Source organism: Amblyomma americanum, chromosome 4 (genome assembly GCF_052857255.1).
Source record: "Amblyomma americanum isolate KBUSLIRL-KWMA chromosome 4, ASM5285725v1, whole genome shotgun sequence".
Lineage (NCBI taxonomy): Eukaryota > Metazoa > Arthropoda > Arachnida > Ixodida > Ixodidae > Amblyomma > Amblyomma americanum.
In genome coordinates, this window is record NC_135500.1 from 210122717 (window position 1) to 210149288 (window position 26572).

The 26572-nt window shown below is 42.1% G+C and overlaps 3 protein-coding genes across 7 annotated transcripts in view; 1 reads left to right on the plus strand and 2 right to left on the minus strand.

Moving 5' to 3' along the window:
- Positions 1-1748: 1748 nt before the first annotated feature.
- Positions 1749-2738, minus strand: LOC144129239 (uncharacterized). The gene has a single exon (XM_077663247.1). It carries the CDS (start codon positions 2601-2603, stop codon positions 1806-1808), a length of 798 nt encoding a protein of 265 aa, XP_077519373.1. The 5' UTR covers positions 2604-2738; the 3' UTR covers positions 1749-1805.
- Positions 2739-2902: 164 nt separating this feature from the next.
- Positions 2903-7498, plus strand: LOC144129238 (dnaJ homolog subfamily C member 27-like). Of its 2 annotated transcripts, XM_077663246.1 has the most exons (7): positions 2903-3318; positions 3674-3756; positions 3840-3909; positions 3982-4134; positions 4218-4331; positions 4905-5065; positions 6268-7498. In XM_077663246.1, exons 1-7 carry the CDS (start codon positions 3244-3246, stop codon positions 6401-6403), a joined length of 792 nt encoding a protein of 263 aa, XP_077519372.1. In that variant the 5' UTR covers positions 2903-3243; the 3' UTR covers positions 6404-7498. The 2 variants fall into 2 exon arrangements, with proteins under 2 accessions (XP_077519372.1, XP_077519371.1); XM_077663245.1 differs by having other exon boundaries at positions 3674-3909; positions 4038-4134.
- Positions 7499-7630: 132 nt separating this feature from the next.
- The window catches only part of Naprt (nicotinate phosphoribosyltransferase), a 37300-nt gene continuing 18358 nt past the window's right edge, over positions 7631-26572 (minus strand). For 2 of the 4 annotated variants that reach the window (XM_077663241.1, XM_077663243.1), the window contains exons 7-14: positions 24654-24879; positions 21617-21649; positions 21349-21429; positions 20061-20163; positions 16113-16198; positions 15857-15928; positions 13647-13754; positions 7631-10375 (exon numbers count right to left, since the gene is read on the minus strand). In XM_077663241.1, coding sequence (XP_077519367.1) covers positions 10298-10375; positions 13647-13754; positions 15857-15928; positions 16113-16198; positions 20061-20163; positions 21349-21429; positions 21617-21649; positions 24654-24879 — 787 coding nt within the window. In that variant the 3' untranslated portion in view covers positions 7631-10297. The remainder of the gene's footprint in view (positions 10376-13646; positions 13755-15856; positions 15929-16112; positions 16199-20060; positions 20164-21348; positions 21430-21616; positions 21650-24653; positions 24880-26572) is intronic. The other 2 variants (XM_077663242.1, XM_077663244.1) reach the window with 1 other exon arrangement.

Below are 26572 nucleotides of genomic sequence, written 5' to 3' on the forward strand. Positions count from 1 at the left end.
ATTGAATTAAAGCAATCTTGGACTCCATTCAAGCAAAGATACAGGCTGGTTTTAATGCGATTGCATTAGAGTTGTCACAAAAAAAACCCGCCGATATCCGAGATGAAAATCACTGATTGGTCGAGAGAGGTCGTGTGAACTTGTGACGTCCTCACAACCTGCCCTGATGGGCCACATGACTGGCTGTGTCCTCAGGTGAGGTCTTGTTAGGCTTTCCTCCAACGAATCAAGCCATACAAGTGAAGGTCAAAATGGCACTAAACGTAGAAGCGGAATCGTGCTAAACCTCTATTTTTTGTGCATTGCGCGTGGTGCCACACAGCTCAGATATAAAATGGTTGGCGAAATACCTCTCGGTGCCGTGGCATACAGTGTAAATAAAAATATGATGGTGGATTTGCGTAGTTAAGTCAAATGCGAATTAGGTACGCTAGCAGTCCGGTTTTCACTTTGGTTTCGGTGTTGAGATCCAGTGTTCGCGGATGGCAGTTGTTCGGATAGTGATAATGGGTCAGTGTCCATATATGCAGAATCATTCATTCTCTACATTCATAGATCTCTGGCAGTCTTCCTGCCACTCCTGGCGCAGTGATGCAGCGGTCAAGCAATGCCCCACTGCCCTTCTATGGCAGGTGCTGCCATCGGTGGGACTTCGGTTGCGATACAGGTTGCTCTTCCTGAACAGCCTTTCACAATATAAGCTGCGGTTTGACACTGTGGGCAGGGCGCTCACCTGCCCACCGAGTGGTGGGCAACCTGCCACAAAACTGGCTTCAGACTAACAGATAAACACACAACAGCTAAATGCAGGGAATGGCAACAAGTGTTAATGCACTAAAATAGTTATGGTTGTCAATGGTCATCTAGTTATCCATGCTTTCATAATTGAATATCATATATTTCAGCTACAAGAATTAAGGTTTGCTTTGCATGACACATGGGGATGATTCAGCAAGATTTTGGTTTCTATGCCAGCATTGTTATCAAAATGAAAAGTATGAAAAACTTCGAAATATGTTGCTTTGTTGCTGTCAATGTTTTTATTCACACAAGAAAGAAAAAAAAGTGGGCATTGCTTGCTACATCAGCTGGACGTCACATGAATGAAGGAAAGCTGGCATCTACTATGCGACAGTGGACAAGAGCATAACAAAAGCATTACATTTATGTTACTCCTCATGAGCTCACCTCTGACCATAGTCTTGTTACTATGCTTTTCTCATCATTTGACGGCTGATACATGGTGAGGAGGCCATTCTGCAGCAACTGCAAGCAAATGCTGCCATCACACGAGACCTGCTGACCAAGTAGAAATGCCACCACTCGCTAGGCTTGGACAACCCTTTCACAGCTAGCCATGAGAACACGATCTGTATAGCTCATCTACACGAGGAACATGATATCTAGCACCTCCTTAATACATGACCAACACTGCTTTCCAATTTGTATTTCAGCAGCCATGGCCACTAATGTCAACCTGGCCTTGTTGTAGGCTTCTAAACTATATTCACAATGTACTTTTCTACTTGGGCCCAGGAGACGTTTCTTGCATCCATCTTTTCAAAACAAATGTGTGTTCACTGCCACCTCTGATGTATATGAGTGGTTACCGAGAGCAAATGAGCTGTGAAGTTCATGGCAAGGCTATGGACAGGATTAATACTGTGGTGGTAGATGTTAAGTGTTCTCTTCGCTCTTACTGCATGTCAACCCCTTTTGTTACCTTACGCAAAATGAACAGCCGAACATTCCAACATTTAATAATTATTTTATTAATCTAAGTTATAGAAAAAATGGCGACGTTCCTATGAATCTGCCTTCTGGGTGTCTCCGCTCTTCTCTGTTGTGCTGCCACGCTCAGCAGTAGCCTTGCCCTCATCCGTGCCCGCAGCGCCGACGGCCATGAGCTTGGCGAGCATCCTTTCTTGCTTCGCTTTCTTCCTGGCCTCTTTCTGGGCTTTCTTCCTCTCTTCCTCCTTCATCTCCATCACCTCCTTGAACTTGGGATCAGAAGGCTCAACATTGTAGCCAATGTACTCGCGGACCTCCAGTATCATCTGTTCGCGCTGCAGTCGCTCTTCGTCGGCCTTGGCCGTCCTTTCGGCCTCCCGTTCCAGCATTGCTATCCTCGCGCTCGCCAACTTTTCCATGTTTCGCTCGATTTCCTCTTCCCGAAGTCTCCGCGCTTCCACCTCTGCCCGCTGCTTGGCTCGGTCTTCGTCGAAAAGCTGCTGAAGCGTCGGGTAGAACTTGTTCTCTATGTATACAAGGTCCTGGAGCTCCTCTTTGGAAGGCCACATAATGCCCGGGTTGATGCCTGTCGCGCTACCGAACCTGGCGTAGTCCTTGCGCATGTTATTGATATTATATTCGAATTCCATAGTGGGAGAAGTGTACTCAAGCTTGACACCTCTGGCGTACACGCGCGGCGCAAGGCGGGACACATCACGCTTTCTGTCGATCTCTTCCTTGGATAGCGTTCTGACCGCGGTACTCGTCGACGTGATCGCCGATGCTTCGGTTGCGGAGCCGGTGCTACGACGAAGCGAGTTCGGCACGAGCTTCGGTGGGGGCAACACTGCTTTTCTGAGGGCAACCAGCATGCTTGTCGATACTGAACAGTAAAAAGGTAAACCGAGCAATTTCAAAATGTGCAACAATACGTCAGTTTATGGGTGCAGAAACCGTATATGCATGCCACTCAGTTACCATGCGCGCTGCTACGCTGCCATGGACGCCGCCATTTTAATCATAGGGGCCTATTAAGAGCAGTAGAAAAATGTCGCGATATTTACGACATTCGAATGCTGTAGGTAGATATTATCTAATAAATGCAACTACCAACGTGTCTTCACTGAATTTACTGTGCTTTTTTTACATTTGTTGTGCAGCACTTGTTTTTCAGCCGCACCAGCGCTGCTGACGAAAGTGAAACCGAAACCTAGCGCGGGACGCTCTGCCGCAAATGTACAGTGCGTCACATCACGATGGTAAAAAATGAAATAATGCGCTAACAAAACAGTTCAATAAAGCACAAAACATAATTAAGACAGCAATATAAGTATTTCAGCGGACATTAGCTAGCACAGAGATGAGAAGGCGTGGTTGTGCGGGCTATATTTAGGTGCGCTGACCCTGAGTCCCCAAAACAGTTCTCGATGCTCTTGCAATTCTAGGTGACGGGGTGCACATCCTCGAAAGTATTTCGCGACCCTTGTGCGGGCTACCGGTGAACAGCGTACAATGGATTTGCACGGCAGGATAAAGAGGCCACACCATGTCAGAATCATTACAGTCGGAAACGTAGAAGCTGGAAAGGTACTATTGCATGGAAGACGCGTGCATTTTGAACTGTGCACGTTTCGTTTCATGTAGCTTGTCACGCTGAGAGCACTGGTGAAATTATATCACGGCATGTAGATTATTTGAAGCAAATGTTACCTTAGCTGCACATTGCGCTTAATTCACGATATTAGCGAGAATGCAACGCTGCAGATTTAGAAAGGCAGCAGCTGACTGTACTTAATTGCTCATGCGAAAGAAGAGTTCCCTTTTAATTTTTCATGCGAACACTAGTGTTAAGAGAATTTAGTGACTGAAAAAAAATGCACATTAATATTCAAAACGGAGGTAAACCGCGCATACTGACGATGATTCAACGAAATGTTTGCAGACCAGCATAATCAAGAGGTTCTGCGACGGAAGATTTTCTTCGAAGTATCAAGCAACAGTAGGCGTTGACTTTGGAGCAACTAGGTGCGCTGCAAACAATACTCAACTGTTTCTAAGTTTTAAAAGCCCTTGCTGCACTTTTTCCATTTTTCTTTTCACCATCACAGGGTTTCTGTTGACAGTACTGAAGTTCTGGCCAACATATTTGACCTTTCTGGACATCCTATATTCAAAATAGTGAGTCCCATATTAAACCAAAGAAATAAAGAGAGATATCCCACCAAACTGTATCACTTCAATCTGTCTTAGGTACGTATGGAATTCTACTCAAACATTGATGCTGTTCTCCTTGTGTATGACATCAGCAACAGTTCAAGCTCTGAAACACTTGAGCGATGGCTCAACGAGATGGCACAAGGCATGGACAATACGTCAGTGGTCTGCGTTGTGTGCGGAAACAAGGTAATAACCAAGCATCCTGCTGTATATACACTGGTTCATGTCAAAAGTGAATGAACCATATTCCCTCTGCTCCACACATTCAGAGCGACAAAGCACACACACCAAACAAAGAAGTGGAGAAATGGGTGGACCTGCACAAATTTTCACACTTTGTTGTGTCGGCATACACTGGTGCTGGCATCCACGAAATGTTCCAGGTATGTTCACCTTATATTCTCCCTGAAAATTAAAAAAATCATTTCATGCATTTTTTGCACCTGCAGTTGCCATGATTAAAAAATCCTGACACAAGGATATCCAAACTCTCCAAGTTAGTTTTATGGAATAATTTACTAGTCAAGGTACTTGTGTGGCCCAGCAAGCAGTGGCATTTTGAACAGATTCTCTTTCAGAGTAGTACAATATCTCTCCCAAAAATATCAGCAAAAAGAAGTCAGTTTTTATGTAGCTAAAAGATTAAAATGAAAAAAAAAATGTAGCAAGGAGATGTGAACATCAAGTGTACACTTGAGCTAGACAATGACAATGCACAAGTGAGGAAGGATGAAATCAGGAATAGATGAACACATGCGCTGAAAGGAATATATGAACATCGCTTGAGTTTTTCTATTCTTTTCAGTGTCCTTCATCAAGTATTATACTTCAGAAATCAATCATGTGGATGTCTAGTTACTTAGGCAAGGTTTTATGAGGGTACTTGGGTCAAACCATTACAAAGTGCAGAGCCAAGCTGCATCTAATTTTTTTTTTATTCCTCTATATTCTCACAGAGCCTCCTGATGCAAGTCCTTGAAGTGCATGACATGGGAAGGGACCCAGTAGCATTGTGGTCTTCATGCAATTACAGTAAAGAGGAGCTCCAGGCAGTCCACCAAGTACGCTGGTCTCGTTCAGAGTACGAGAAGCTGGGTGTTGACACAAGGGCATCTAGGTAAGTGATGAAAGTAGCATGTTCACAACACATAGAGCATAACACGTAATCAGTAAAAAGTAGGCAAGTGATCATTAGTTGAAAGGAAACATTAAACTAGCACATCCACATCACATAGTCAATGAAAGTTTTCTGTCAATAGTACTCGGTGTGGTTAATATGCCTCGACTCAGTTGAAGCAGCTCCAAGGAACTTGAGACTCACATTTTTGGCTGCTGTGTTGCATCATTAAAGAGCAGTAAATGGCACACAAAACATTCACCATGGCATGCAGCTCTGTGGCCATCCATGCTTCTAAGTGCACCATTTTAATTAAATAACAATGATACTCGGCTTACTGTTGTTAGGAGCTACAAAAACAATGACAGAAGCATTCAATATCTGTCTGCGGTCGTGAAAAACATTTTCATTCAGCTTTCACAGCTGCTACAAAGTTACAGTACTATCAGGCAGAATGAAATGCAGAGAATTTGCATGAACTAGAACACACCCACTATCGCATTTCACACAAATCACATTACTGCTTTGACATGAAAGGTTATGCATGATGCATGTTAGCAGCTCAATATTGATTAACTTGAAGAGTAGAGTTAACTTCAGTATGTACTGCCTGGAAAAAACAAAACTTGCATGGGGAAAATCAAATGGGAGTGCTCATTATGCAATCAGTGGTGCATGAATACATAAAACCTATGATCAGACTGAAAACAATTATTCGGAGAAAAGATCAAATCCAACACCAAATAATTTTTTTAGATTTGGTAACATTAGTGAAAGGGCAAGTGGCATGCTATAGCAGTAGGGCCATGTATTAACTTCAGCCTCCTAATGTTCTAAAATGTACTAAAATCTCAGCACACATTTGTGTTTTGCTTTCATCGAAATGCGATTGCTGAAACCGGAATTAAATCTTCACCCTCATGCTCTACAGCCGAACGCCCTATACAAAGAGCCGTCACAGTGGGTACAGTCTTTGTCAGAAGTATACAGACCAAAGGGTGTACTTTTAGGCCATATACTGGGGCTATCAGCACCACCTTGGACCCAAGCTTTGTAGGAGTAGACGAGAATTCCACCAACCTTCAAGAAATTTACAATAACAATGCAAAACCAGCCGCACAACATGGCCATACCATGTTTCTGTCGAACAGACTAAGCAAATGTACGGTGCTGACACAATGGTTTGTTTTTGCTGGCTGCAGGGATGACATCAACAGGTCTTACCGCCGCCTAGCAGTCCTGCTCCACCCAGACAAGAGCACAGCGCCGGGCTGCGAGGAGGCCTTTAAGATGCTTGCAGCGGCGAGGACTGCACTGCTAAAGCGTGTGCTGCACTGACAGGAACTGCCATTTAGTCATTCAATCACTTGAAATCTTACCTCAAGCGTTGCTCCATACCCACCATCCTTTCATGAGCATTGCCGCTAGTCTTACCACCAGATAATCAGGATCATTTTATCAAAAGCCTTGCCTTGTTCTGGCGCATCTGTGCCTGCCATAACACCGGGAAATCTATGGAAAAGCACAACTGGTTGTGTGCCACATGACCGATAGTATGACACGACAGTGGGCTGACGAGAACATGTGCTAGGTGATGTGAGCCCCAAATTTTACATTAACCATACTGTTGGCACAAGTGAAGTGTTTATGTATGAAGAAGGCGTTAATGAACAAGCAGCATAAAAACAGTAGTTGCAGTGCTAAATATATAACCTGTAAAGTGAGAAATTGGCTACTGCTGCAACTAATACGACTAATTATTTCAAAAGTAATCGCAACATTTGTCATGCACTGTCTTGAGACCATGATGACAGGGATCATCACACGTGTGGCACTTGGTCTCCTCGTTGAGGATAGCGAAGGCCCGTCTTTACTATCCTCAACGAGGACACCAGGCACCACATGTGTTTCGAGACTAAAAGGTGACAACATTTGGGACAAACTGACAGGCACTTAACTGCACAAAGAGAGCTATGACCAGGGCATAGTAGCTTTTTTTGCAACAGCTCCTTACTTGAACAAGCACAGTAATTTACACTCAGGTCTATAGAAGACACATTGTGCACCAAATTAAGCTGTATGCATGAAGTCACGGAATTTTCTATAAGGTGTGCATATAATCAAGGGATTTGACCATATTTCAGCACTTGGGTATGCTAAATTATCAAAAATCTTGAAGGGCGCTAAAAGTGAAATTAATATTTTCTGTGAGCCTTCAATAAAAATAACACAAAATGCACGCATTATAGAAGCCTTGGGTAATCTTAGTGAAGACATTAAAGCATAGCCTCTTTAGATGCGCGTATACCTGCAGTCAAAATTTTATAGTGCAACATTGGCAAGTAAACTTTTTTCCATCATTTTCTTTGCATCCAGGGCTTATCGCTTGCGATTCAATAGTGCCCTGTAATTTGCATGGCCAGACTTAGAAGCAAATATTCAATTTCAGATTTCATGTAAAGATGGTGATAAACATTTTTCACTGATATTGCGCTCCGTAAACCTTTGACTACAGGGAAATTGCCAGCATTTTGAAGTGCTGTTGCTCAAAGAAAGACACACATCTATAATTGAAAGTATAGTATTTAATAGACACCCTGCAACTAGAGTGAGACTATACATGCATATTCCCTTTGTATGACTGAAGGAGTAACATTCAAGTGAAACCAACAACTTTTAAGAATACCTGAAAAAAAACAAAAACACAAAAGTATAACATTGCAACTAGTACACTGTGACTAGAACTAGAATAAGCAGTGCATCTAATGAGAGTAACTACATTTATGCTGTGTTGCGATAGATGCATTAATACAAACAAGCCAATGCATGGGCCATCATAAACTGCCAAACATGCATGGCTTGCAGTCCACTAGTGCAAGAACAGATGGCATCAATCCACAAAGTAGTAGCAGTAGCAGCATGAAATGTGGTTATTTTGTCTCAAAATAATAAAAAGCTGTTCCATACTATCTCCATATTATGTTTTGCACAAATGTCATAGCGTATGATGCACATTTTGATTATGAAAATCTTCCGACGACCGAGTAAGACAAATTTGTGGGTAAAGGAACATTTCTTTAACGTCGTTCTGTCCTTTGATCATGTCTTTGAGCAGATGCAGGCTAATCAACACATACCCTTCATGTCATGCGCCCACAAAAAATGTGTGCTTGATATGCTGATAAAACATAAAAACATAGAAGTGCAAAAATTATGACAAAAGTATAGGAAAGACAGCTGCTGTGTTAACTTTTTCATGATAGTGCAGCAGAGTAGCTTCCCAGAATTGCTCAAATCACAACTACAAAGCTCCAAGACTCACTCTTTACTATTTGACTGCATATTTCCACTTTCAGAAAGCGGACCATTATTGCATCGTCCCATATATTCTGTACTGCACGATTTCAACCACAAAGAGACGATCCTATTTTTTTTCTTCCAAGTCTTAGAGTTCAGACTGTCGAAAGACTAAGTGGTTGCCACCACATGTGTGCATGCTGCATATACTTTGCTGAAGAAAAATTTTTACTTTCTATTCTCGGCTTTGATTCTTTGGATAAAGGAGCTGCACGGGACATCATTTGTAGTCATGTAGTACGGTACAATTTACATGGGCAAACGAACCTGTGACAATAGCCAGCTGTTCCATCATCCATTTAACTCAACATGTGATAAAACAACTGCACTTCCACCATAGTACTTTGCACCTAAAAAGATGTCACTGATGGCAATTCTGTTCGGTCTGGCAGGTTCAGTCAGCTCAGAATCACGTACACTATGTGTGAAACAAAATGCCTCCAGTTGTCGATAACGCCAGTGGACAGTAGCCCCTCCACGAAAAGAGACGGGAACTTCCATGTCTGCAAAACTTTTTCACCGCTTTTTCAAAGCCGGTGAACAGATTCCAAAGAATGCAACTCTGCACATAGTAGAGTTTGAACCAAAAAAAGCGAGCATGTACATAAAAGGTATTTTTAAGGTCTAATTACAGCCAATATTACCAACTGAGATGGGCACAAGGCATGCCTGATGACCCATATAAGATGACATGCCATGCGAACAGAAAATGTAGCAACAAACACATCGCCCTACTTTTGGTGTTAAACTTTCCCAGCAGTGAGAATGCGTAAGCCTACAGACACACATATTTTCCATATCTCTACAACATGACTGAACACTACTTAATAACACTAAACATGTGCACTACCTCCTTGATGAAAGCTCAACACTGCAGTCTCCATTCATGCATCGTGATAGCACCTAAAGTTCCACTTCTATCTACGAGCTGCAAAGTCAGTATAACTTTGATGCGTACAAAATAGAGAGAAACGAAAACTTTGCTTTGTGGCTACTGCATCCAACCACTACCGAGTCACACAACCAAGGTTCTCACAACTGCACTCAATAGGCAGTGAATGTAGTGACAGACTATGAACGATGAATTCAAAATGATACAGAACAGCCATGTGTGAAGTGCTTTGAAAGTCAATAAAAATATACGCTTTGTTACCATGGCAGCCTCATTACAAACAATATGGACGTTGCGATTGAGATGTCAGTGTAGAGAGAACCGGCAGTGCATCAATTAACAGAACAAGAAGCATCACTCTTCTTCTGCACACAGCAAACAAAAACGTTCATAAACATGAAATAAAGGTCTACAGCCAATAGGGAATAACATATATTTAAGTCACTTAATAATGCTAAGTAAAACATGAATAAGTATAATATAGCGCGGTAAAACATAAAATTGGTGACATGCACAAAGCAAAAATTAAAAGCTACAACAAGCTAGCCGGAATGCACATGGCCTATGCATTCCATTACATGAAATCCAAGACTGCACGCCTGCAAAGATAGGCATCTGAATAACAATAAAATACTTCCATGTAAATATATGCAAAAAGTACAACGCAAGCTTCGATTCTCCATTAACAACCAGGCTGTCGACAAACAGCAACATATGCGCGTCCCTCTTCGCTAAGAGTTAATAAACAGCATCAAGCACAAGACGCTAATCTCGGTGCCGCAAAATCATGAGCTATGTGTGCACGAGGCTTAATTAACAGTTGCATAAGTGCAGGCCCAATTTCCTCTCCCACAAAGTACCAGTGTATCACATTTTTCTTTTGCATGCTTTCTTCTGCATGCCAGGCTCCTCCAGTGCTCTTGATTCACTCTTGGCTCTGCAGATGTCTTAAGGCGCTTGCACGATGCATCACTGTTGCCACGCTAGGACAGCTCCCCGATAGGAGCGTTCTGAAGCCACAGCTCGTGCATGAACATGTAGAGGTTGTCGGAGACAGACACCTGTTTTGAAGGGTTCCGAAAGGAAAGGAAACCCAAATCAAGAAGGAAAGAACAAGAAAGGAAACTGCAACACGCAATTGGAGATAAGGTATACAAAATGGCAGGCAAAAGGCAGAGGATAAAAATTTGTGCCAAGAAGATGATGCATAATGTACAGATCATTTCCACACGAGATCGGACTTGCATGGCCAGTCTACATGTTAAACTCTAGTATTCAGAGTAAAAATCCCCTTCGTAAAAAAGTTCACCAGGTTGGTTCCTGCCACAGGCACGTTTTGAGAATGGAGCGAAGTTAGCAACTCGAACAATAAAAAAAGCATAGGCAGTTCCAAGTCACCAGTTTGAAGCTTTTTATACTAAACCGACTTGTAGAACCTAATGAAAAAAATCTGTTCATCACTGTTCTGTAGTGGTGCTCTTTCATGAAAAGATTGTGGACATTATACATTTTGGAAAACTGAGTGAATTTGACGCCTATAGTAGCCTCACATATCCCCTTCAGGTGCCACTTTAAACGTACTGAAAGGAAAAAAATATCTTTTTTGCATGAATCATGATCAGTACACCAAATAGAAGTGATGTGCAAAAAATTATGCAAAAATATTCATATTTGAGCACATTTTACTGGTGTCCACATATGTGCACATGGCACCTCAAAGCTGCTACATGAACATAAACACTAAAACATTTGCTTGCCTTCTCTAAGTGACCGTTAGACATGAATAAATGTCTAGCTGTGACAATATATGCTTCAGAGAATTATTCTCTAGTTCATGACCTATGAAACAGATAAAAACAGTCATTCTGTGACGATAGGCAGAGGAAAATTCGGCATTTCCGGCATTGAACGTGGCTTTTAGATGTGCTGCCTTCACGTCGGCACCGTTGTAAAATTAACATGTTCAGAAGTTGAGGCCAATGCTTAATAGGCAGTGCTTAAAGTACGGCTCCATCTAAGTCTCGAGTGATCTGAGCACAGGTGGAGAGAGAGAGAGAGAGAAAGGAGCTTGCGGCCTGTTTTACACATGGTTTTTACAAAGAGGTGAAATCATTTTTAAAGGTCGTTTGCTCAACTTATGTCCTGACATAAACTGAGCCTGAAACAAACTATCCCCAAGCTCCACCAGCGTGCTGAGTGTTGTTTTGAAGACTTGGAACTGAGCGGCCAGCTCTGAACTGACTCGTGGTGTGAGAGCACGTGTTCCCCTTTTTCATTCCCCCTTGTCTAGTGCTGCCACTTTGTATTTTTCTCTGTCTCGGGTTATAAACGAAATGTTAATGATTCTTGCTAAGTACCACAGCGAAATTTTCAAAACGACATGTTCAGACCACCACTGAAAAGAAGCATAAAAGATGGTTTCTTGCTTCCGATTCATGCAGTCTACATTCTAGCATTGGGGGGGGGGGGGGGGGTGTCAGATCCCTTTTCAATATTGGTAGGGGGCCTAAGTCCCTTCGAGACCGCCCTGCCTTTAAGCACTGATCATAACGTGCTGTGTCTGTTGACAGCGGCTCAACGTAGTGGTGGTTCTTTGCGACCATCTGCGGGTCTTCATTGCACGGTCGGTCGTGCTTCTTTGGAGGTGCTTCTCCATTGGCTATTTTCATGAACAATGCTTCTGCGCAGGAATTGTCCAGCGTTCCAACGTTCTCCTTGTAGAAGCAGTTTTCAACACATGTTAGCAATAAGCCCATTTAGTACCGCAGTTGCCTGAAAAAATGGTGCATAGTGGGAACAAAACGCCATTTTGATATTTTTGTTATTAAGGCGCCACGTCTACGTTTGTGTATGCGCCTCTCTGAACTCCCACCGCAGTACTTTTTTTTTTCGCCTATGACAATGAAAATTGGTGTGCCATTTCTACATTAACCTACTAACACATTCCAAATGGTAGATTGCATCAGTCACGACCTTTGAAAAGATAGCATGCAAAAATAAAAGCTACTCACTCGTCCCGCCAAAAAATGCCGTGATACCTTCATTTTCTTATTTTTTACAAACGCATTTCGCTGTAGCTGCAAGAGATGGGTGCCACAACCTTGACAGGGAGGGTCAAAATTGTTAGAGCGCGGAATTCAAAGGTAGAAATTCACCTTGTATATGAAAATATTAGCAGCCCTAAGTCGCGTCCACATATGTGGACACAGCGCCTGAAGGGGATATAAAAGGCGCGCAAGGTTGAAAGGTTTTTGGCAGATGACACATCATTTCTCACCATTTGTGCCAATTTGCATTCAAACTACATGCTTCATATAAAAATTTTTATTGAAATGTATACAGATGACATATATTACAATATTTTTTTCATTTGGAAGAAAAAACACTACCATTATTTTCTTTTTAAATTTTTACATACCAAAAGCCACAATGTGTCCAAGCACATTCATAGAAAATACACAGCAATATATTTGACTGCTAGAATTTATGAAGTGGCGAAAATGACTCTGTCTTCTTTTGCGCGATCTATTAAATGTGGCTGATGCAGGAAGCCACTTAGCAAACCTTGCTTCAGATGGGTAACTATTATACTTTGAACATGAAAGACCTGAATATGCTTTTCTATGCATGCAAAAGCAGCAATACGTATTTTTTTCACTCGAAATAAAAACGTCAGCCAGATTTGTATGTTTAATCTTTTTTGAAGATGACCTATGTAACAAAACATGTATACAGGCAAGAAAAATTTGTATGCAACCCAAATTATGATGCTATACCACTTGGCACATTCCTTTTGCTAGCAAAGGCACAAGAAAAGCCTGGGACAGAATGAGAGATAAGGTTTGGCCTACTCTTTTTTTTTAGAAGCATGCACAAAGCTCACTAAATCTAACGTAACATGTTGAAATAAAGAAAATAACATATGCAGAGGAGGCATCTTTCAAGCTTTGCTGTAAAGAAGTCAAGAGGTGTGTGCAGGGTGCTCAGAAGGTACTGAACGTGCTTAGCAATGTTTATCAGGTGAAAAAGATTCTTTTGCCATTTTTATTTGGATTTTGATAATTATGTAAAGAACCTTAATGGTGCACGTCCTGGCAGTGTACACAGAATAGAGGCATTGAGTGCATAGTATTTGCCATTGTCCCCAAGCATACATGGCAGTATTCAGCGAACAGATAAAATCCTTCCACTTCTAAATTTGTGCAAGAATGGTGTACAGCAACATATGTGCACAGATATGGGATTTAGCAGTATCTTGGCCCATAAACTGCCCAACTGACAGGCAACTAGTTAACTAGTTACGGAAGCCACAGCCTCCTCATCTGGGCATACCTTGTATGGTGTTGGGTTCAAGGTTCGCTTGATGTCCGGACGAAGTGTCTTCAACGACTCCCTGACTCTGTTCCGTATGGCATCAAGGGGTGGAAGTTCCCTTGCAATCTGAATAAATTGTTCATTTAGGGAAGAGTTTTGCATGCACCATGCAAAGCGACAGACACCAACAAGCGATTAAGCTATTAGTTTGTCCCATATTGATTGTAGTTATTGCAATGAAAATTCAAGAGCTAACAAATCAATAACTGCACATTTCAGGAGCTCATCAAGCCATTTGAAATTCATGCCAGTGACAACATGTGCTTTCAACCACATCCAATACTGCACACAAGACATTCTTTAAATTGGACCTCCTCACTAATATCTGCAGGACATGTGCAATATAATGTATTCCACAGAACCTATATAAGCTGCAGATGTCACAAAGACAAACAAATAATAATAAAAAACAGAACCAACAACATGGTAAAAAGAAAAAGGATAATAACAGGAAGGTGGAAAGAAAAATTTAATGACGGTTACATGTGTGCTAATGTGGATGATCAGTGCTGGCTTGTCCACCTTGTGCTTTTGCAACTGTTACATTTTTGTTTGGCGCTGCTGCCATATATGAATAGGCGATGATTGTGTTTTGGTTTTGGAAAGGTTATAACGAGTTCTTTATGGCGTGAGAAACGAGTTGACATAAACTTGAGCGTGCAGAGAGTTCAGAGTGCAATCTTGGGTGGCATTTCAAGGCATTTGGCGCCATCTTGTTGCGACCGCATGTCCCACCTGATAACAATGAAGTTTTAACAAGACGTGCAACGTGAGCACCGACTTCAGTGGTGGTCCAGCCATTTCAAGCTCTGAAGAAATTTTTGGAGCAGAAAAATATTCATTCTGGAGTACCTTTGTATCAGAACGATAATTCTGGAGCAAACCGGGAACAGCATGAACGGAATAAAGGAGTCACCCAGAAGAGTTTGTTACTAATGAGATCAGGTTCAGCCATGTGTAGCTAGGAGGAAAAATAAACAGAAGAAAGGTACTCACAAGAAAGTGACAGAACATTTTATTAATGCTGGCACTGTCTTGCACGCAAGTTCAGCCAAGCATGCTTGACTAGAACTCCAAAGAACACGTTCACTTGAGCCATTCTTTTTTTTATGTTGGCACTATCTCAACGCTTCTTGTAATTTTTTACAAATTCATCGAGCTCGCAAAGTGAATTAGCAAGGCTGAAATTCCCTTGTTCCGAAAAAGCTTGACCTCGCTGGACCTGTTCCAAGCTTTTGTTGTTCAACCCAGAAGATATGACTTCTTCAGCCCGCTTCAGGGTTGGCTGACATGATGCGACCTTTTGATGCAACCGATACGATGCACGAACATGGAGGAAGGAAACCTCAAGAGTGGCCCTCACTATACGAGCAGCACACCAAAAGGTGTGTGCCTGCTGCGCATGCGCAAGCGCGCTGAGACGGCGGCCAAGCAGGACAGCAGCAGGGGGGAACAGACTTCAAAAAATGTGACTCAACCACCTCTCCAGAGTTCTTTCCTTCCTCCATGTGCACGAATGAAATGGCTGCTAAATTCTACCACAAGCCAGCCCACCAGCATCCTGGACTGCCAACTGCGGAAACGTTTTAAGTAGGTTGCAAACCGAAAGCCTGTAAAAGCCTTCCAGTACTACTTGCACCCTAAGCATTGCAGATCAGATTTAAGATGTGCCATTTCCTCCTGCCTTGTGGGCGGCCCAAGCAATGGAATAACAATGCCGTCATAAGCTATAGCTGTGGCATGAGATTCAAAGCTGCCTAGGCAAGGCAACCATGGCATGAAAGCTCTTGCTGTAAGTAAGCGTGGCACAAGGTGGAGTTTTGACGAGTATTGACTGGTAGTAGCCAATCACATCACTGGGTGATGGAAAGGGCAAGTGGGATGCAATTCCTGTCCTTTTCATATGCTTGCATAACTATGAATAACTATAACTATAAGGAACAACTTTCGCATATACATATATGTACCAACTCCTACAATTCTTTTTTGGCAACACAGAAACCCTTTAAAATGCAATAACCGGCAGTTAAGAAAACTGTCGCACAGTCCCTTTAAAATAAACCGTGAAAATTCACAGCTCTAACTATATACGCATGTGAATGTGACAAGTGAAGCAGGTGACAAGGTCAGTTGAAGACTGAGACACTGCATGGGCCTGCAGCACTTGCCTTGCCTTGATCCCACCACAGCAGGCACAGGTCTTCGACAAGGTCAGGTATTACATATGCACGCTTCGATTCCTGTGTTTTTTGAGGGAGATAAACAAACATTGGAAGTTGAAGCCAGAGAACAGCAAGTCATTTTTATCTTATTGCATAGCTAAGTAATGCCAGCAATATGTAAAATATACATCTAATATAGTGCATATTTAATATCTATTACATAATACAGTGGCAGTGCACACACGCTATGTCAGAAGCTCACCTGAAACGGATGCCGACAGAGGACCCGCTTTCCCTTCTGCGGTGGGGGCTCATCCATTCGCTGCATCAGGTCCAAAAGGGCGTAGCCTGCACAAGCAGCATATTCAAACGTAAGACTGTATGTGCAAGATATTGCCACGGCTGAAGCTGAACACTAGCAGCTGCCCCATTCTAAGGCACTACTTGCCTAAGGTCCCTCCTAAGCATCCTAAGGTCTATCTAACAAAGGCATCTTGTTTCACCCAAGCAGCAAAAGTTGAAAGGGGCAGCCACCGAAAGCTCAAACAGCTAATGAATTTTCAGCACCACAAACTCTGTATAGGACACTACTAGTGAATGCCTCAAAATTAAGGCAGAAAACGTAACTCAGCCACAGTATTTGGTGACTTAACATGTAAATCTGAAACTAATTCATAATCTTGTGTAGGGCAGTGGTTATCACTTCTGGTGGTTATCACTACAGGTGCCTTTCTGTACTGATTACACTCGCATGCAGCTATCTCATGTCAAAAATGTAAAACAAGCATTCAATTTACTTATGAAAGTAGCATTTCACACTTTTGATTCGCAGAATGTTTAACAATGGAGAGTTAAAGCACAGCTGGACTCGACTCATTACTATACTTCCGGGTGGTTGCAGCTGTATTTGTAGAATAAGGACGAAGAAAGGAACGAACAGGCAGATGTGGACCAAGCATGCTCGTCCACGCCTCATTCTACCAATTTTGCTGCATCCACCGTGAAGTATGAACCAACTAGCTCCATTAACCACCCTTTTAATGTTCATTACTGTTGCAAAATATGCTGCCCTGCAAAGCCAGGAGGAGACATGCCCTTACCACCGCACATGCGCAGTAAGCACCTGGTCAGACTGCTGCACATCCATGCTAGTATGTTTCGGCTATGCTAAAACTTCCTATCATCAGCTCATTGAAATTTCTCTCACCTGCTTCAATTTTTTCATGATAGTTGTCGTCGTCGTCAAGGTTACTGTACAGGTGGCAGTAATAGTGATGACAAAAGTTTACTGGCTGAAAAACTAGGCTAGAACTGGCGTCTGGCAGTGCCTTCGAGGAAAAACGAGGGTAAGCCTCTCTTGCTTTGTCCATGGCCAGGAGGCTTCTCTGAGCATACTCTTTTCAGTTTTAATCATCCCTGCTGGATTCTCTCACCTCAAAACCCTTGAAGGTACCCATTATGTCACAGGTACTCATGTACAAGTCACATAATAAAAGCGTAAGCTCCAGAGCAGCAAAAATACTGACTCTCTACCAACAACAAACTCTACTTGAAATACATACAAGAAATCAGTCTACTAGAGTAATAACTTGGGACTGCTATGTGTGTTATCAGAAATGCATCCAGTCTGTGCTTATTAGAGCAAGAGATAGTTATAAAGGAAATCCTTTAATGGAATAAATGTTAATGTGGCTGAGCCACGGACAAGAGAAAACTGAGGTACCAGTGCTCTGAAAGATTATTCAACACTCTGCTAAAGTAAAGTGCACAGATGGTGCGAAGGGTATCCATATAAAGAAGACAGATTTTTAAAAGGATTCAAACAAACATACTACCCAATCTACACAAAAGGTTTGAGCTCATAAAACTGAAGATGTGCACATTAAAGGCCATATCTTCCAACAATAAATAGGCAGTTGGTTTGCAGTAGCGCAATGGCCCTATTGCTCAGCCTTCCACAAGAGACTTCATCCTTCATAATTTAGTGCTTACACATTCAGACCAGAACACTCAAGTAACACTCGTTCGAGGTATATGTATGTTACGGCTGAAGGCAGTTTACTTTTGTGGCGAAACAGTGCTGTCAGATTTGTTGTGCTTTGCAGGAAATTAAAAGAGTGCTTAAACCTAGGCTACGCAAGTTGCTCATTTAAAAAGTAACACTCGTTTGAGATATGTATGTTATGGCTGACGGCAGTTTACTTTTGTGGCGAAACAGTGCTGTCAGATTTGTTGCGCTTTGCAGGAAATGAAAAAGGGTGCTTAAACCTAGGCTACGCAAATTGCTCATGTAAAACAACTTTATGAGATACCTTAACTGGCTCCAGTTAAGATGCCACTTGATATTACAAACGTCAGCGAGTCACGAGCAATGTTATTTTGATAACCAACACACAACCCTTTTTGCAAAGTGTGGCAAACACTACACAAGTTAACACTATCAACTGCAACAGATTTGTGTGGCCAACCACAATCCCAGAATGTTTTCTCAGAGTAACACAACAAATGGTCAGTGGTCAACCTGGCAGCAATGATTTTGGGAACAAGGAAAACATACTATTTTAGGACTAACCTACGAGACGTTGACTGGTCCGAATCTAATAACATTGTTTTCAATGAGGCTATTTCTCTACTGAACACAACACAAGGTACACTTGTAAACAGCTACTTAGTGGTGAATAAGTTGCAGATATTTAAAGGAAATTATGCTTCTCATCAGCCATCCTACAGATGCAATTGAACTACCATTTTTCTTTATAACTTTTTAGCGCTCAAATGTTTCTTTCTTGAAGGTTTTGGCAAGAAAATGAGCGAGCACTGCTTATACCTGACCACTGTCCTGGCTCAAGAGCAACATGTAACAGCCCACACACTGCAGGTATAACCTGTTAAGATAACCCGTTAAGCAAAGATACAAATTTGGTAATAGCCACGTTTAACGCAATGCAATGTGCACCTCTCGGTCAGGTTGCTGCCTTTGCATGAGGTATGAACAGTTGTAACAAGATGCTCTTGCCAAAGTAGCAATGGTCCTACAGGTCTCAAAGCAACACACTCAGTTTGCTATACACTGCAATGATTCCAGTTGTTCATTGTGAAGCCCATCGCTTTCAGCACGCGCTAGAGCAGTGGAAATGGGCATGAAATGACTACTGGTTTAAAAAAAAAAAATTTTTTTTTACATGCCAAAGCAACATTGCATGCTTGCTGCAGTAAAAGGCTTCCGAATACTTTCACTCGCTCGAGGTTAATGCACCAAAATCTCTGTATACGGACACTTAAATGCTTCATCGCCACTGAATGCAAATGCCACAACCAGAACAAAACCTGCTAACTCCTGCTCAGCAGTGGAATGCCATAGGCACCAAGTCACCACGGTGGGTGCAAGGGGGTATAGGACGGCACAGCGTAAACAAACTTGAAGGCAAGCATGCTTCTCAGCACAAATTTTCCTGTGTCCTTCAATGCGTCAACTCAGATGGAAGAACAAAGTCTGCCAAAAATTTCAAAAAAAAAAGCTTCTCCATCATTCCGGTCACAATGAGAATGAAGCTCACAAAGCTGAAGCAATTCATCTGACATGGCAAAAGAGGTGCACACATGGCTAGCAAAGATCCCTTGAGTGGTATTTGATATAATGTGTCAGCAGAAATGCATCAACACATGTAAATGCCTTTTGCTGTAGCAAGGCACTGCACTAATGTGAAAGTGCTGCTGAGCGCGATTTCCTGATACTACTTTAAGGTGACATCGAGGACTATTCCAACCAGTTTTCGTTCTTTGTGAAAGCAGATTGCGTGGCTCTTTCTAGTAGCGCTAACGTTTGTTTACACACTTAATGCTGAGAAAATTGGATTTAGAACATTTTTTCCCTCCCCTTGGTTCAAACTCACAACATCAAGACCAAGAAGGACTTTGTGATCACGTTTTAAAAGCGAATGAACGTGTAACCTAGGTTTGGTGATCCCGCAAAAAAAAAACCTTGGTATCACCACAGTTTTCTTGTCAAAATGGTCGGCAGCAGCAATACCTGAATTTAATTTTTGGACCTTTTCCAGCTAATCAAATCGCCCTTTTCACTGAAAGTAGCCTCTTTGCCATTAGAATGGGGTAATCTGTTGACACAGGCCAACTATAATTTGCCCTCAGTTTCACTTTAACACTGCATAAGCAGGGCAACATGTATACTAGCCCCATCTGTTACTCTCACCTTGCTGCCCGTAGAGGCGATAGCAGGCCTTTTTCCCAGGTATCGTTACCTTCTGGATGTCAAGGCTGAGCTTGATGCATGAGAGGTTCTTCACCTCCACCAGCTATGCAAGCAACAAAGATGAATTTTTAGCTAGCTGAAGGTAGATGTTCACAGTAATACATAAGTGCATGCAGTGAAAATCCACGTCTATATTTAAAATTCCTTGAGCCTGTGGCCCGGCACAGAACACTGTCTCTGAAGCAAGAGCATACATGCTTGTGAGCAGGTTGAGGGTATACCATCAAGTATAGTCATGGACAAGCTGTGACAAGTGCACCTGAATCAGCATGTTATGTATTAAGTGAGCTGAGGGATGTGCCTTTGTTGTGCCTCGTATCATTCTTATGACCTAATCTCGACTGCTTTCAACGAATACAAAATTTAGTTCACTATTTTTTGCTTCAGTTGCTTAATTTTGCAACTGTGCTTTGGAAATTTTTATCATTGCCAGGCCATTCCACCCAAAAGGAGGTGAAGACAGCACTCTCGAACAATGTTTATCTCATTGTTTGTTTGGATCCTCATCGCTGCACAGAGCCACTGACAGGTTTTTGGCCGATAAGACAAGTTTCTGGTCGCTGTTCTATCATTTCAAGTTAGCATGCAGAGATAGATTTAAGAAGAGGCAGTTGCCCCGCAAAGCGAGACATTTTAAATAGGAAAATCATGCAAAGCCCTAGCTTTTTTTTACAAAAAAAAAAGCGCAAGAAACACATGGCTCAAATGGATCTTTAATATACTTTTTATCGGCAATCACATGTAGCCTATTTGACACGAGACATGAATCTCAATCCTTGATTTGCAATTTTAAACTCATGTATGCATACTCCCAAGTGAACCGACTCTGGTCCGTAAACAAATGATACGAGCAACTTTGAAACGTAGTTGGGTGCGCTCCTGGCAGTATGTTTTTTTTGTATCTTCATATGCAAGCAGTAATTTCAGCCAGGCACACTGTTCCCATGCTCATAGCAAAGCTTTGTGGGTTTGTGCATAGTGCACACACATTAGATGAACATAGTAGTACACACAATATTTCTGGCCCTACAAGTGAAAACAAAATACATCAAACCTATCTATACAGTACAGTGAAAGTATTGCTCACTGCTGAATGAAGTAACCATTAAAACAAGTGTCTCAAGAAACTAATAGTAATAATGCATGAGTGCTCAAGAGGGGAGAAGGCCAGAGCTACGAGGTAAACAATGAATCTTAGGTGGTATCGAAGGTTTGTCTTGATATTCACCTTGTAGACGCAACCAAGGGCAGGCTGCTTTTGACAAGTCACCAAGTGAGTCCCAATGCCAAAACTGTTTATCTTGTGCCCCTGCAAAGCAATCAAAGAGAGGTAGTACTAATTGTCACGAAAAAAAATAAATAAAAGCACGCACGCATGAACGCAGCAGTGACGCCTGCTTTCTCTCACAGAGACTGGACAAAACCGTAGCAACAGCAAGACTAAGGAAAGAGACTTGTACGAAGGAAAAGTGCTGCACTCAGGCAACGCTCCTTACAAAAGTGGTGCCATGGTTTGCGCTCTTCCATGCCTGGAAAAAACAAGACAGAAACAGAAGGAGAGAAGAAAAAAAAAAAAAAACTTCAGAGCACCTAACCTTCACTCTTCATCCACACACATGGCATAATGATGACTACACAATTTCCTGCAGTGAAAAATTTTAAATTCCACAAACTGAGAACAAAAGATCTGCACCGTTCGCCAGAAAATATAACACAGATGAAATAAATATATATTTATTTTCGCAACACGCATCACATATTCCCAATGCACCCTCATTAAAATTGAAGGTGGCTACTGCAATTGATCATCAGGTAGTGCTCCGTTTTTAGTTCACTTGAATAATGGCACTCTGAAACTGTGCCCCCCCCACCCAGAACAGTGACTGTATGATATCTCTGAGAATGCCCTGGTGCACAATCCCGCACCTGCTGCGGCGATTGTGTAATTGTGGCTGCACGCGGGATGCAGCCTTACTAAAGTTTGGCACCCATTTGCAACTCACTTTCTTTCCTGGGCGCATGCCAACAGTGCTCATGTTGCTTTGTCCACAAGCTGCTTGTGTTCGTCTGCGCACGATGCCAATGTCTAAGTGCTTGCACAGTGTTTCATAAGTGGACCCTTGCACAGCAAAGCTTTGTGGGTTTGTGCATAGCGCATGCACGTGCTTGTCAGCTCTGCTCCCAGTGCTTCGTGCTTGCTGTAGCTCAATCTTCATGCCCACGCCACCTATGGCTGTTCTGGCCAAGCGATTCTTGGATGTATGTGCACGTAATGCCACTGAAGCACATTCTCTCACCTGCCCTGTAAACTGTGAACGATTTGTTTTTTTTTATTTAGTGCACAGAGCAGAATTAGGACTGGTAGGTTTTCCCTCTTGCACTCTGCTTGGCACAAGACTGGCACAGTTTTCTGTCAAAATGCCACTTCAGCAAGAGACAGCACAGAAATTACATCACTCCATTTTTGCTCCTTTTTCGTATTATCAAAGCAAGTTTACTTGGTAGACTATAAAACTGCGTTTCTAAATGCTGGAAGAACACCTGTGCAGTGATATTTCGGTGCATGCTAAAAAATCCCCAGGTGGTCAAAATTAACTTGGAGCCTTTTACTACACTTTACTACTGTGTCAATACGTCAAAATTAACTGTCATTCTGTATATACCATACAATAGGAAATCAAGTCCGCCCTCAAAGGATTCAGACTCGTGTCCCTAAAGTTTGTCAGATAATGCAAACCGTTCGATGCAGTAACTGCCAAGCTGTTTTCCTAGTGCAAAGGCCTTGTGTACGGTTCAGAGATTGATCAAGGCAACTTCACAGAGCAAGCACACATTGCCGCGGCAGCAGCCAGGGGTAAGCACATACAGAGGCATGGCTAGCACTAAGAAACCTATATTGCCCAACATATGCTGCGACTGTCCCTAGTTATTGAACCAAAAGCTACAGAAAAAAATGAAACTTTTATCGCAACAAAATGAGAACATGTTGTGGACAACACCAGACGTGCTCCGACTGATAGTGTTTCCTGTTTTGGTGTGCCCGACATGGCCTAGTCACTCAGACTCAATCCAATCTAAATGTGGGTTTGGACAGAATATCTGAGATATACTCAGGGAGGTGGTGCAATGAAATCACTGCGCTCCTGATCGATGCTTCTTCCTCCACTCGCTAGGCTCTGTGGTACAGTGCAGTGATTGCACGGAAAGCTATAGTGTTTCTTTCCATCCACGGCAATTATTTTTTCAAGTAATGTGCATGTGTTTAACAAAGAAGGAGTAGAACATATCTCTATTTGATGTGTCAAACAATAAATGTGGGGAATGCGTGTTGATGTCCTGGGGGCCAAAACGTAAACTCATAGCCAGACAAGAACAATGCGAAAAGGTCAAACACATACAGAATGGTTTGCGTGAAGTTGTCCTCATCATGCTTTCCTTGTTTATCCCTGCATTTACAGCTTAATTGTGTTAACCAAACCGGCAAACTTTGTGATATGAAGTCAACATGATGCCAGATGCAAGACAATCTACCATTGGTGACTGCACTTAATGACTACAAAACAGAAACATTGACAGTAGGAAGATGCATACAAATAAGACAGGAAAAAGTATGCATTAATGGTGACGTTAAAGAAAAGCATTTTATGCTCACCATTTTTTTCAAATACGAATTAAGACAACATTTTTTTCCGCTCTGTTATTCAGTATGCTTCTCCCTGTCTTATGAACTCCTGTTTTTAATGTTTCTGAACTAGGGAAGCTGTAGTGGCACAAACGTAAGCTGGCTTACAATAATTCAAACTCACGTAATTTTTATTTCTGGTTAATTAAAAAATTAAATATTGTGGTTGGCCTAAAAAGTTTTGAGCATATGCTGAAGCCACTTAACAGCACCAGACATTTAAACTTTTTGCTTCTTTGCAGAGGGCATTACCAGCAGCCAAACGTAGCAAAACAGTAATTCACAGCGCTGCATGAATAAAACTTGGAGAGGGCTGAAAAACACGCCAAGGATGTGAAACGATGTGGTCACAAAACACTGTTGCCAAGCAAGGTCTTGCTTTATTTCAGGTGATTCCCATATCATCAAATTCCTCTACACAACACCAAGCGAAGCGCCTCACCAAGGAAAGTACACGATTATCACGAAAAAGGAGACTGGCCGCAAAGGGCGAAGGTGAACTTAACATGAGAAAAAGTACAATGCCACGAAAGTACCACTTCATTGGAAGCATGCAATAAATAGTAATTGCGACGACCAAGTGAACATCAAAAAGGAGTTCCTTGCAAATCACCTGTTTATATAATAACTAATCCTAAAACTCTTCATTTATCAGGCAAAGTAACTCTACCATTACCACACAGATAAGAGAACTTAACCAGGCAAAATAATTGCTTTTACTAAAGAGATAAGAGAATTAATGAGGTCAATTAATCTGCCATTACCACAGAGATAAGAGAACATAACAGGCAAATTAACTTGGCCATTACCATACAGATAAGACAGGACCCAAAGAGCTGCCATCCACTGACCTGCTCATTCAGCGATATGATGGTCTCCTCATTGATGTCATTGCTGGCAACTATGGCGAGGCTTCTGAACCACTCCTGCTGGTACTTGCTGGCAAGCTCATGGAAGAAGTTGTAAGCGCACGAGGAGAGATAGGCCAGGTCACCACTATCTATGCGGATGCCCAGTGCCCGATAACCCAGGTCATTCAGCGCCATGGCAACAGCAGAGAAGTTCAGCAATCCACTCCTGTGCCAGAGATGACGGTGCAGAAGTCAGCAAAATAGAAAGTGGGGATGGTCAACTTTTAAATAGAACAAAAAGAAAAAGGAAAGACTATGCAAATGTCACAGCAATGCTTGGAGCATGATAGCTTGGGTAAATTTCAAGAGCTTTTGGCAAAATGTGGTACACAAGTTTAATTGCAATTTTTAATGTAGTTGCACTCGAGGTGCTACTCCTGGCACCACCTAGTCTATGCAAGGCCTCCGCATGACAGACATGTCATGGAAGCAAGATGGCTGCCACAAAGTCTCCTTTCACAGCAGTGCATGTGCAGCCTTGCACTGGCAGAATACTCCAAATTTGGTATAACCATGGCTAGCATCTCACAGCATTAACACAGGCACCTAGGAGAGGTCGTGTGGGGGACGGTCTCTGTGTTCTAGGTGGTGTTGCTCGCCACAGTTGATAGTAAATTTTTATGGCGCAAGGGCATCTGTGGCCAAAGAGCGCCGTAGCACACGGTATTTTTGTTTACTGAAGGTGGGGTCAAAGACCGATTTCCCAAACATTTCCACAGTTATGAAGCTTAGTACATACTGAGGCCATTTGATATTCAGTATGCATTCATAATGTCAGGAATCTGTGTAGAACAAAATGGAGTAAAATGGAAGTGATTTACGTGATAACCAACAAAATGGAGTAAAATGGAAGTGATTTACGTGATAACCAGACTTGTTGTTGTGAACACAATTAGTGTAAAGCATCTGTATTCCTTACTAAAAAATTGCAAACATACGTTTGTGCCTTTGGCAGTAACCTGACCACATCTTTCAGAATAATAATGCCTGTTCTTCTTTGTCGCTAACCAATAATCATTTCTTTGTTATTGAATTACTGCTCTCGCAATGCACCAGAGGTGTAAACTATGACAATGAGGATGTCAATACACAGTCATGTTCACAACCTAACAATCCCTCTCTTGGAAAGTCACAGCTGGCGCTTGAAGCCACTGTTTTAGGAACAATGTTTATACCATGAGCTGCTAGTTATCATGAATTTAAATGCTAATTTTTCAAGTGGATGACTGAATGAAGTACAACAATAGGTTTGTTATTCACTACTCCTAAAACTGTTAAGCACAGCCAAGAGAGTGTTTCATTATTTTCATGCAGACTGCAAGAGCAGGCTTACCATAACAAGTCTAGCAGACTATTTTGTCCACTGCCATTAATGCAAGACAACAGCAATTTACAATGCCCTGCATGCCATCAAGGTTTCTGTTTTAAAGCAAACAAGAAGGTGAACAAGAGTTTCCCTTAAGCTGCTTTACAAACCCTCAAGTGTGTCACGGCAGCACCCCCATTTCATGCTGAATCAGGCCTGACTTCAACTAAGCTGAGTGATGCTGCCTTAATGCCACCATCAAACAAAAATATGAAAGTGTTCCAGAGCTGATCACTCCATGCTCTTCAATGTTTCTAACAGCAGGCTTTGAAGGAGTCTGCAATATTAATCAAGCAAATGGTTTTTGTTCTTTGTATGCATAGTATGGGAAACTAATGCCTTAATGCCCGAGGAGAACACAGAAACCGTAACATTTAATATTTTAATCTTCTCCAGGGGTTCACATTTGGAGCCCATGGCATTGAAACAAAGCGGCAATTTTCTGCAGAGAAAATGTAGTTGAAGCCAGATTGAGCACTGCCTTTCTGACTGG

Coding starts and splice junctions, on each gene's coding strand:
- LOC144129239 (XM_077663247.1), bottom strand. CDS start 2,603: ATGCTGGTTGCCCTCAGAAAAGCAGTGTTGCCCCCACCGAAGCTCGTG.
- LOC144129238 (XM_077663245.1), top strand. CDS start 3,244: ATGGATTTGCACGGCAGGATAAAGAGGCCACACCATGTCAGAATCATT. Junction 4,332..4,904: donor GCATCCACGAAATGTTCCAG/GTATGTTCACCT, acceptor ATATTCTCACAG/AGCCTCCTGATGCAAGTCCT. Junction 5,066..6,267: donor GTTGACACAAGGGCATCTAG/GTAAGTGATGAA, acceptor TGCTGGCTGCAG/GGATGACATCAACAGGTCTT.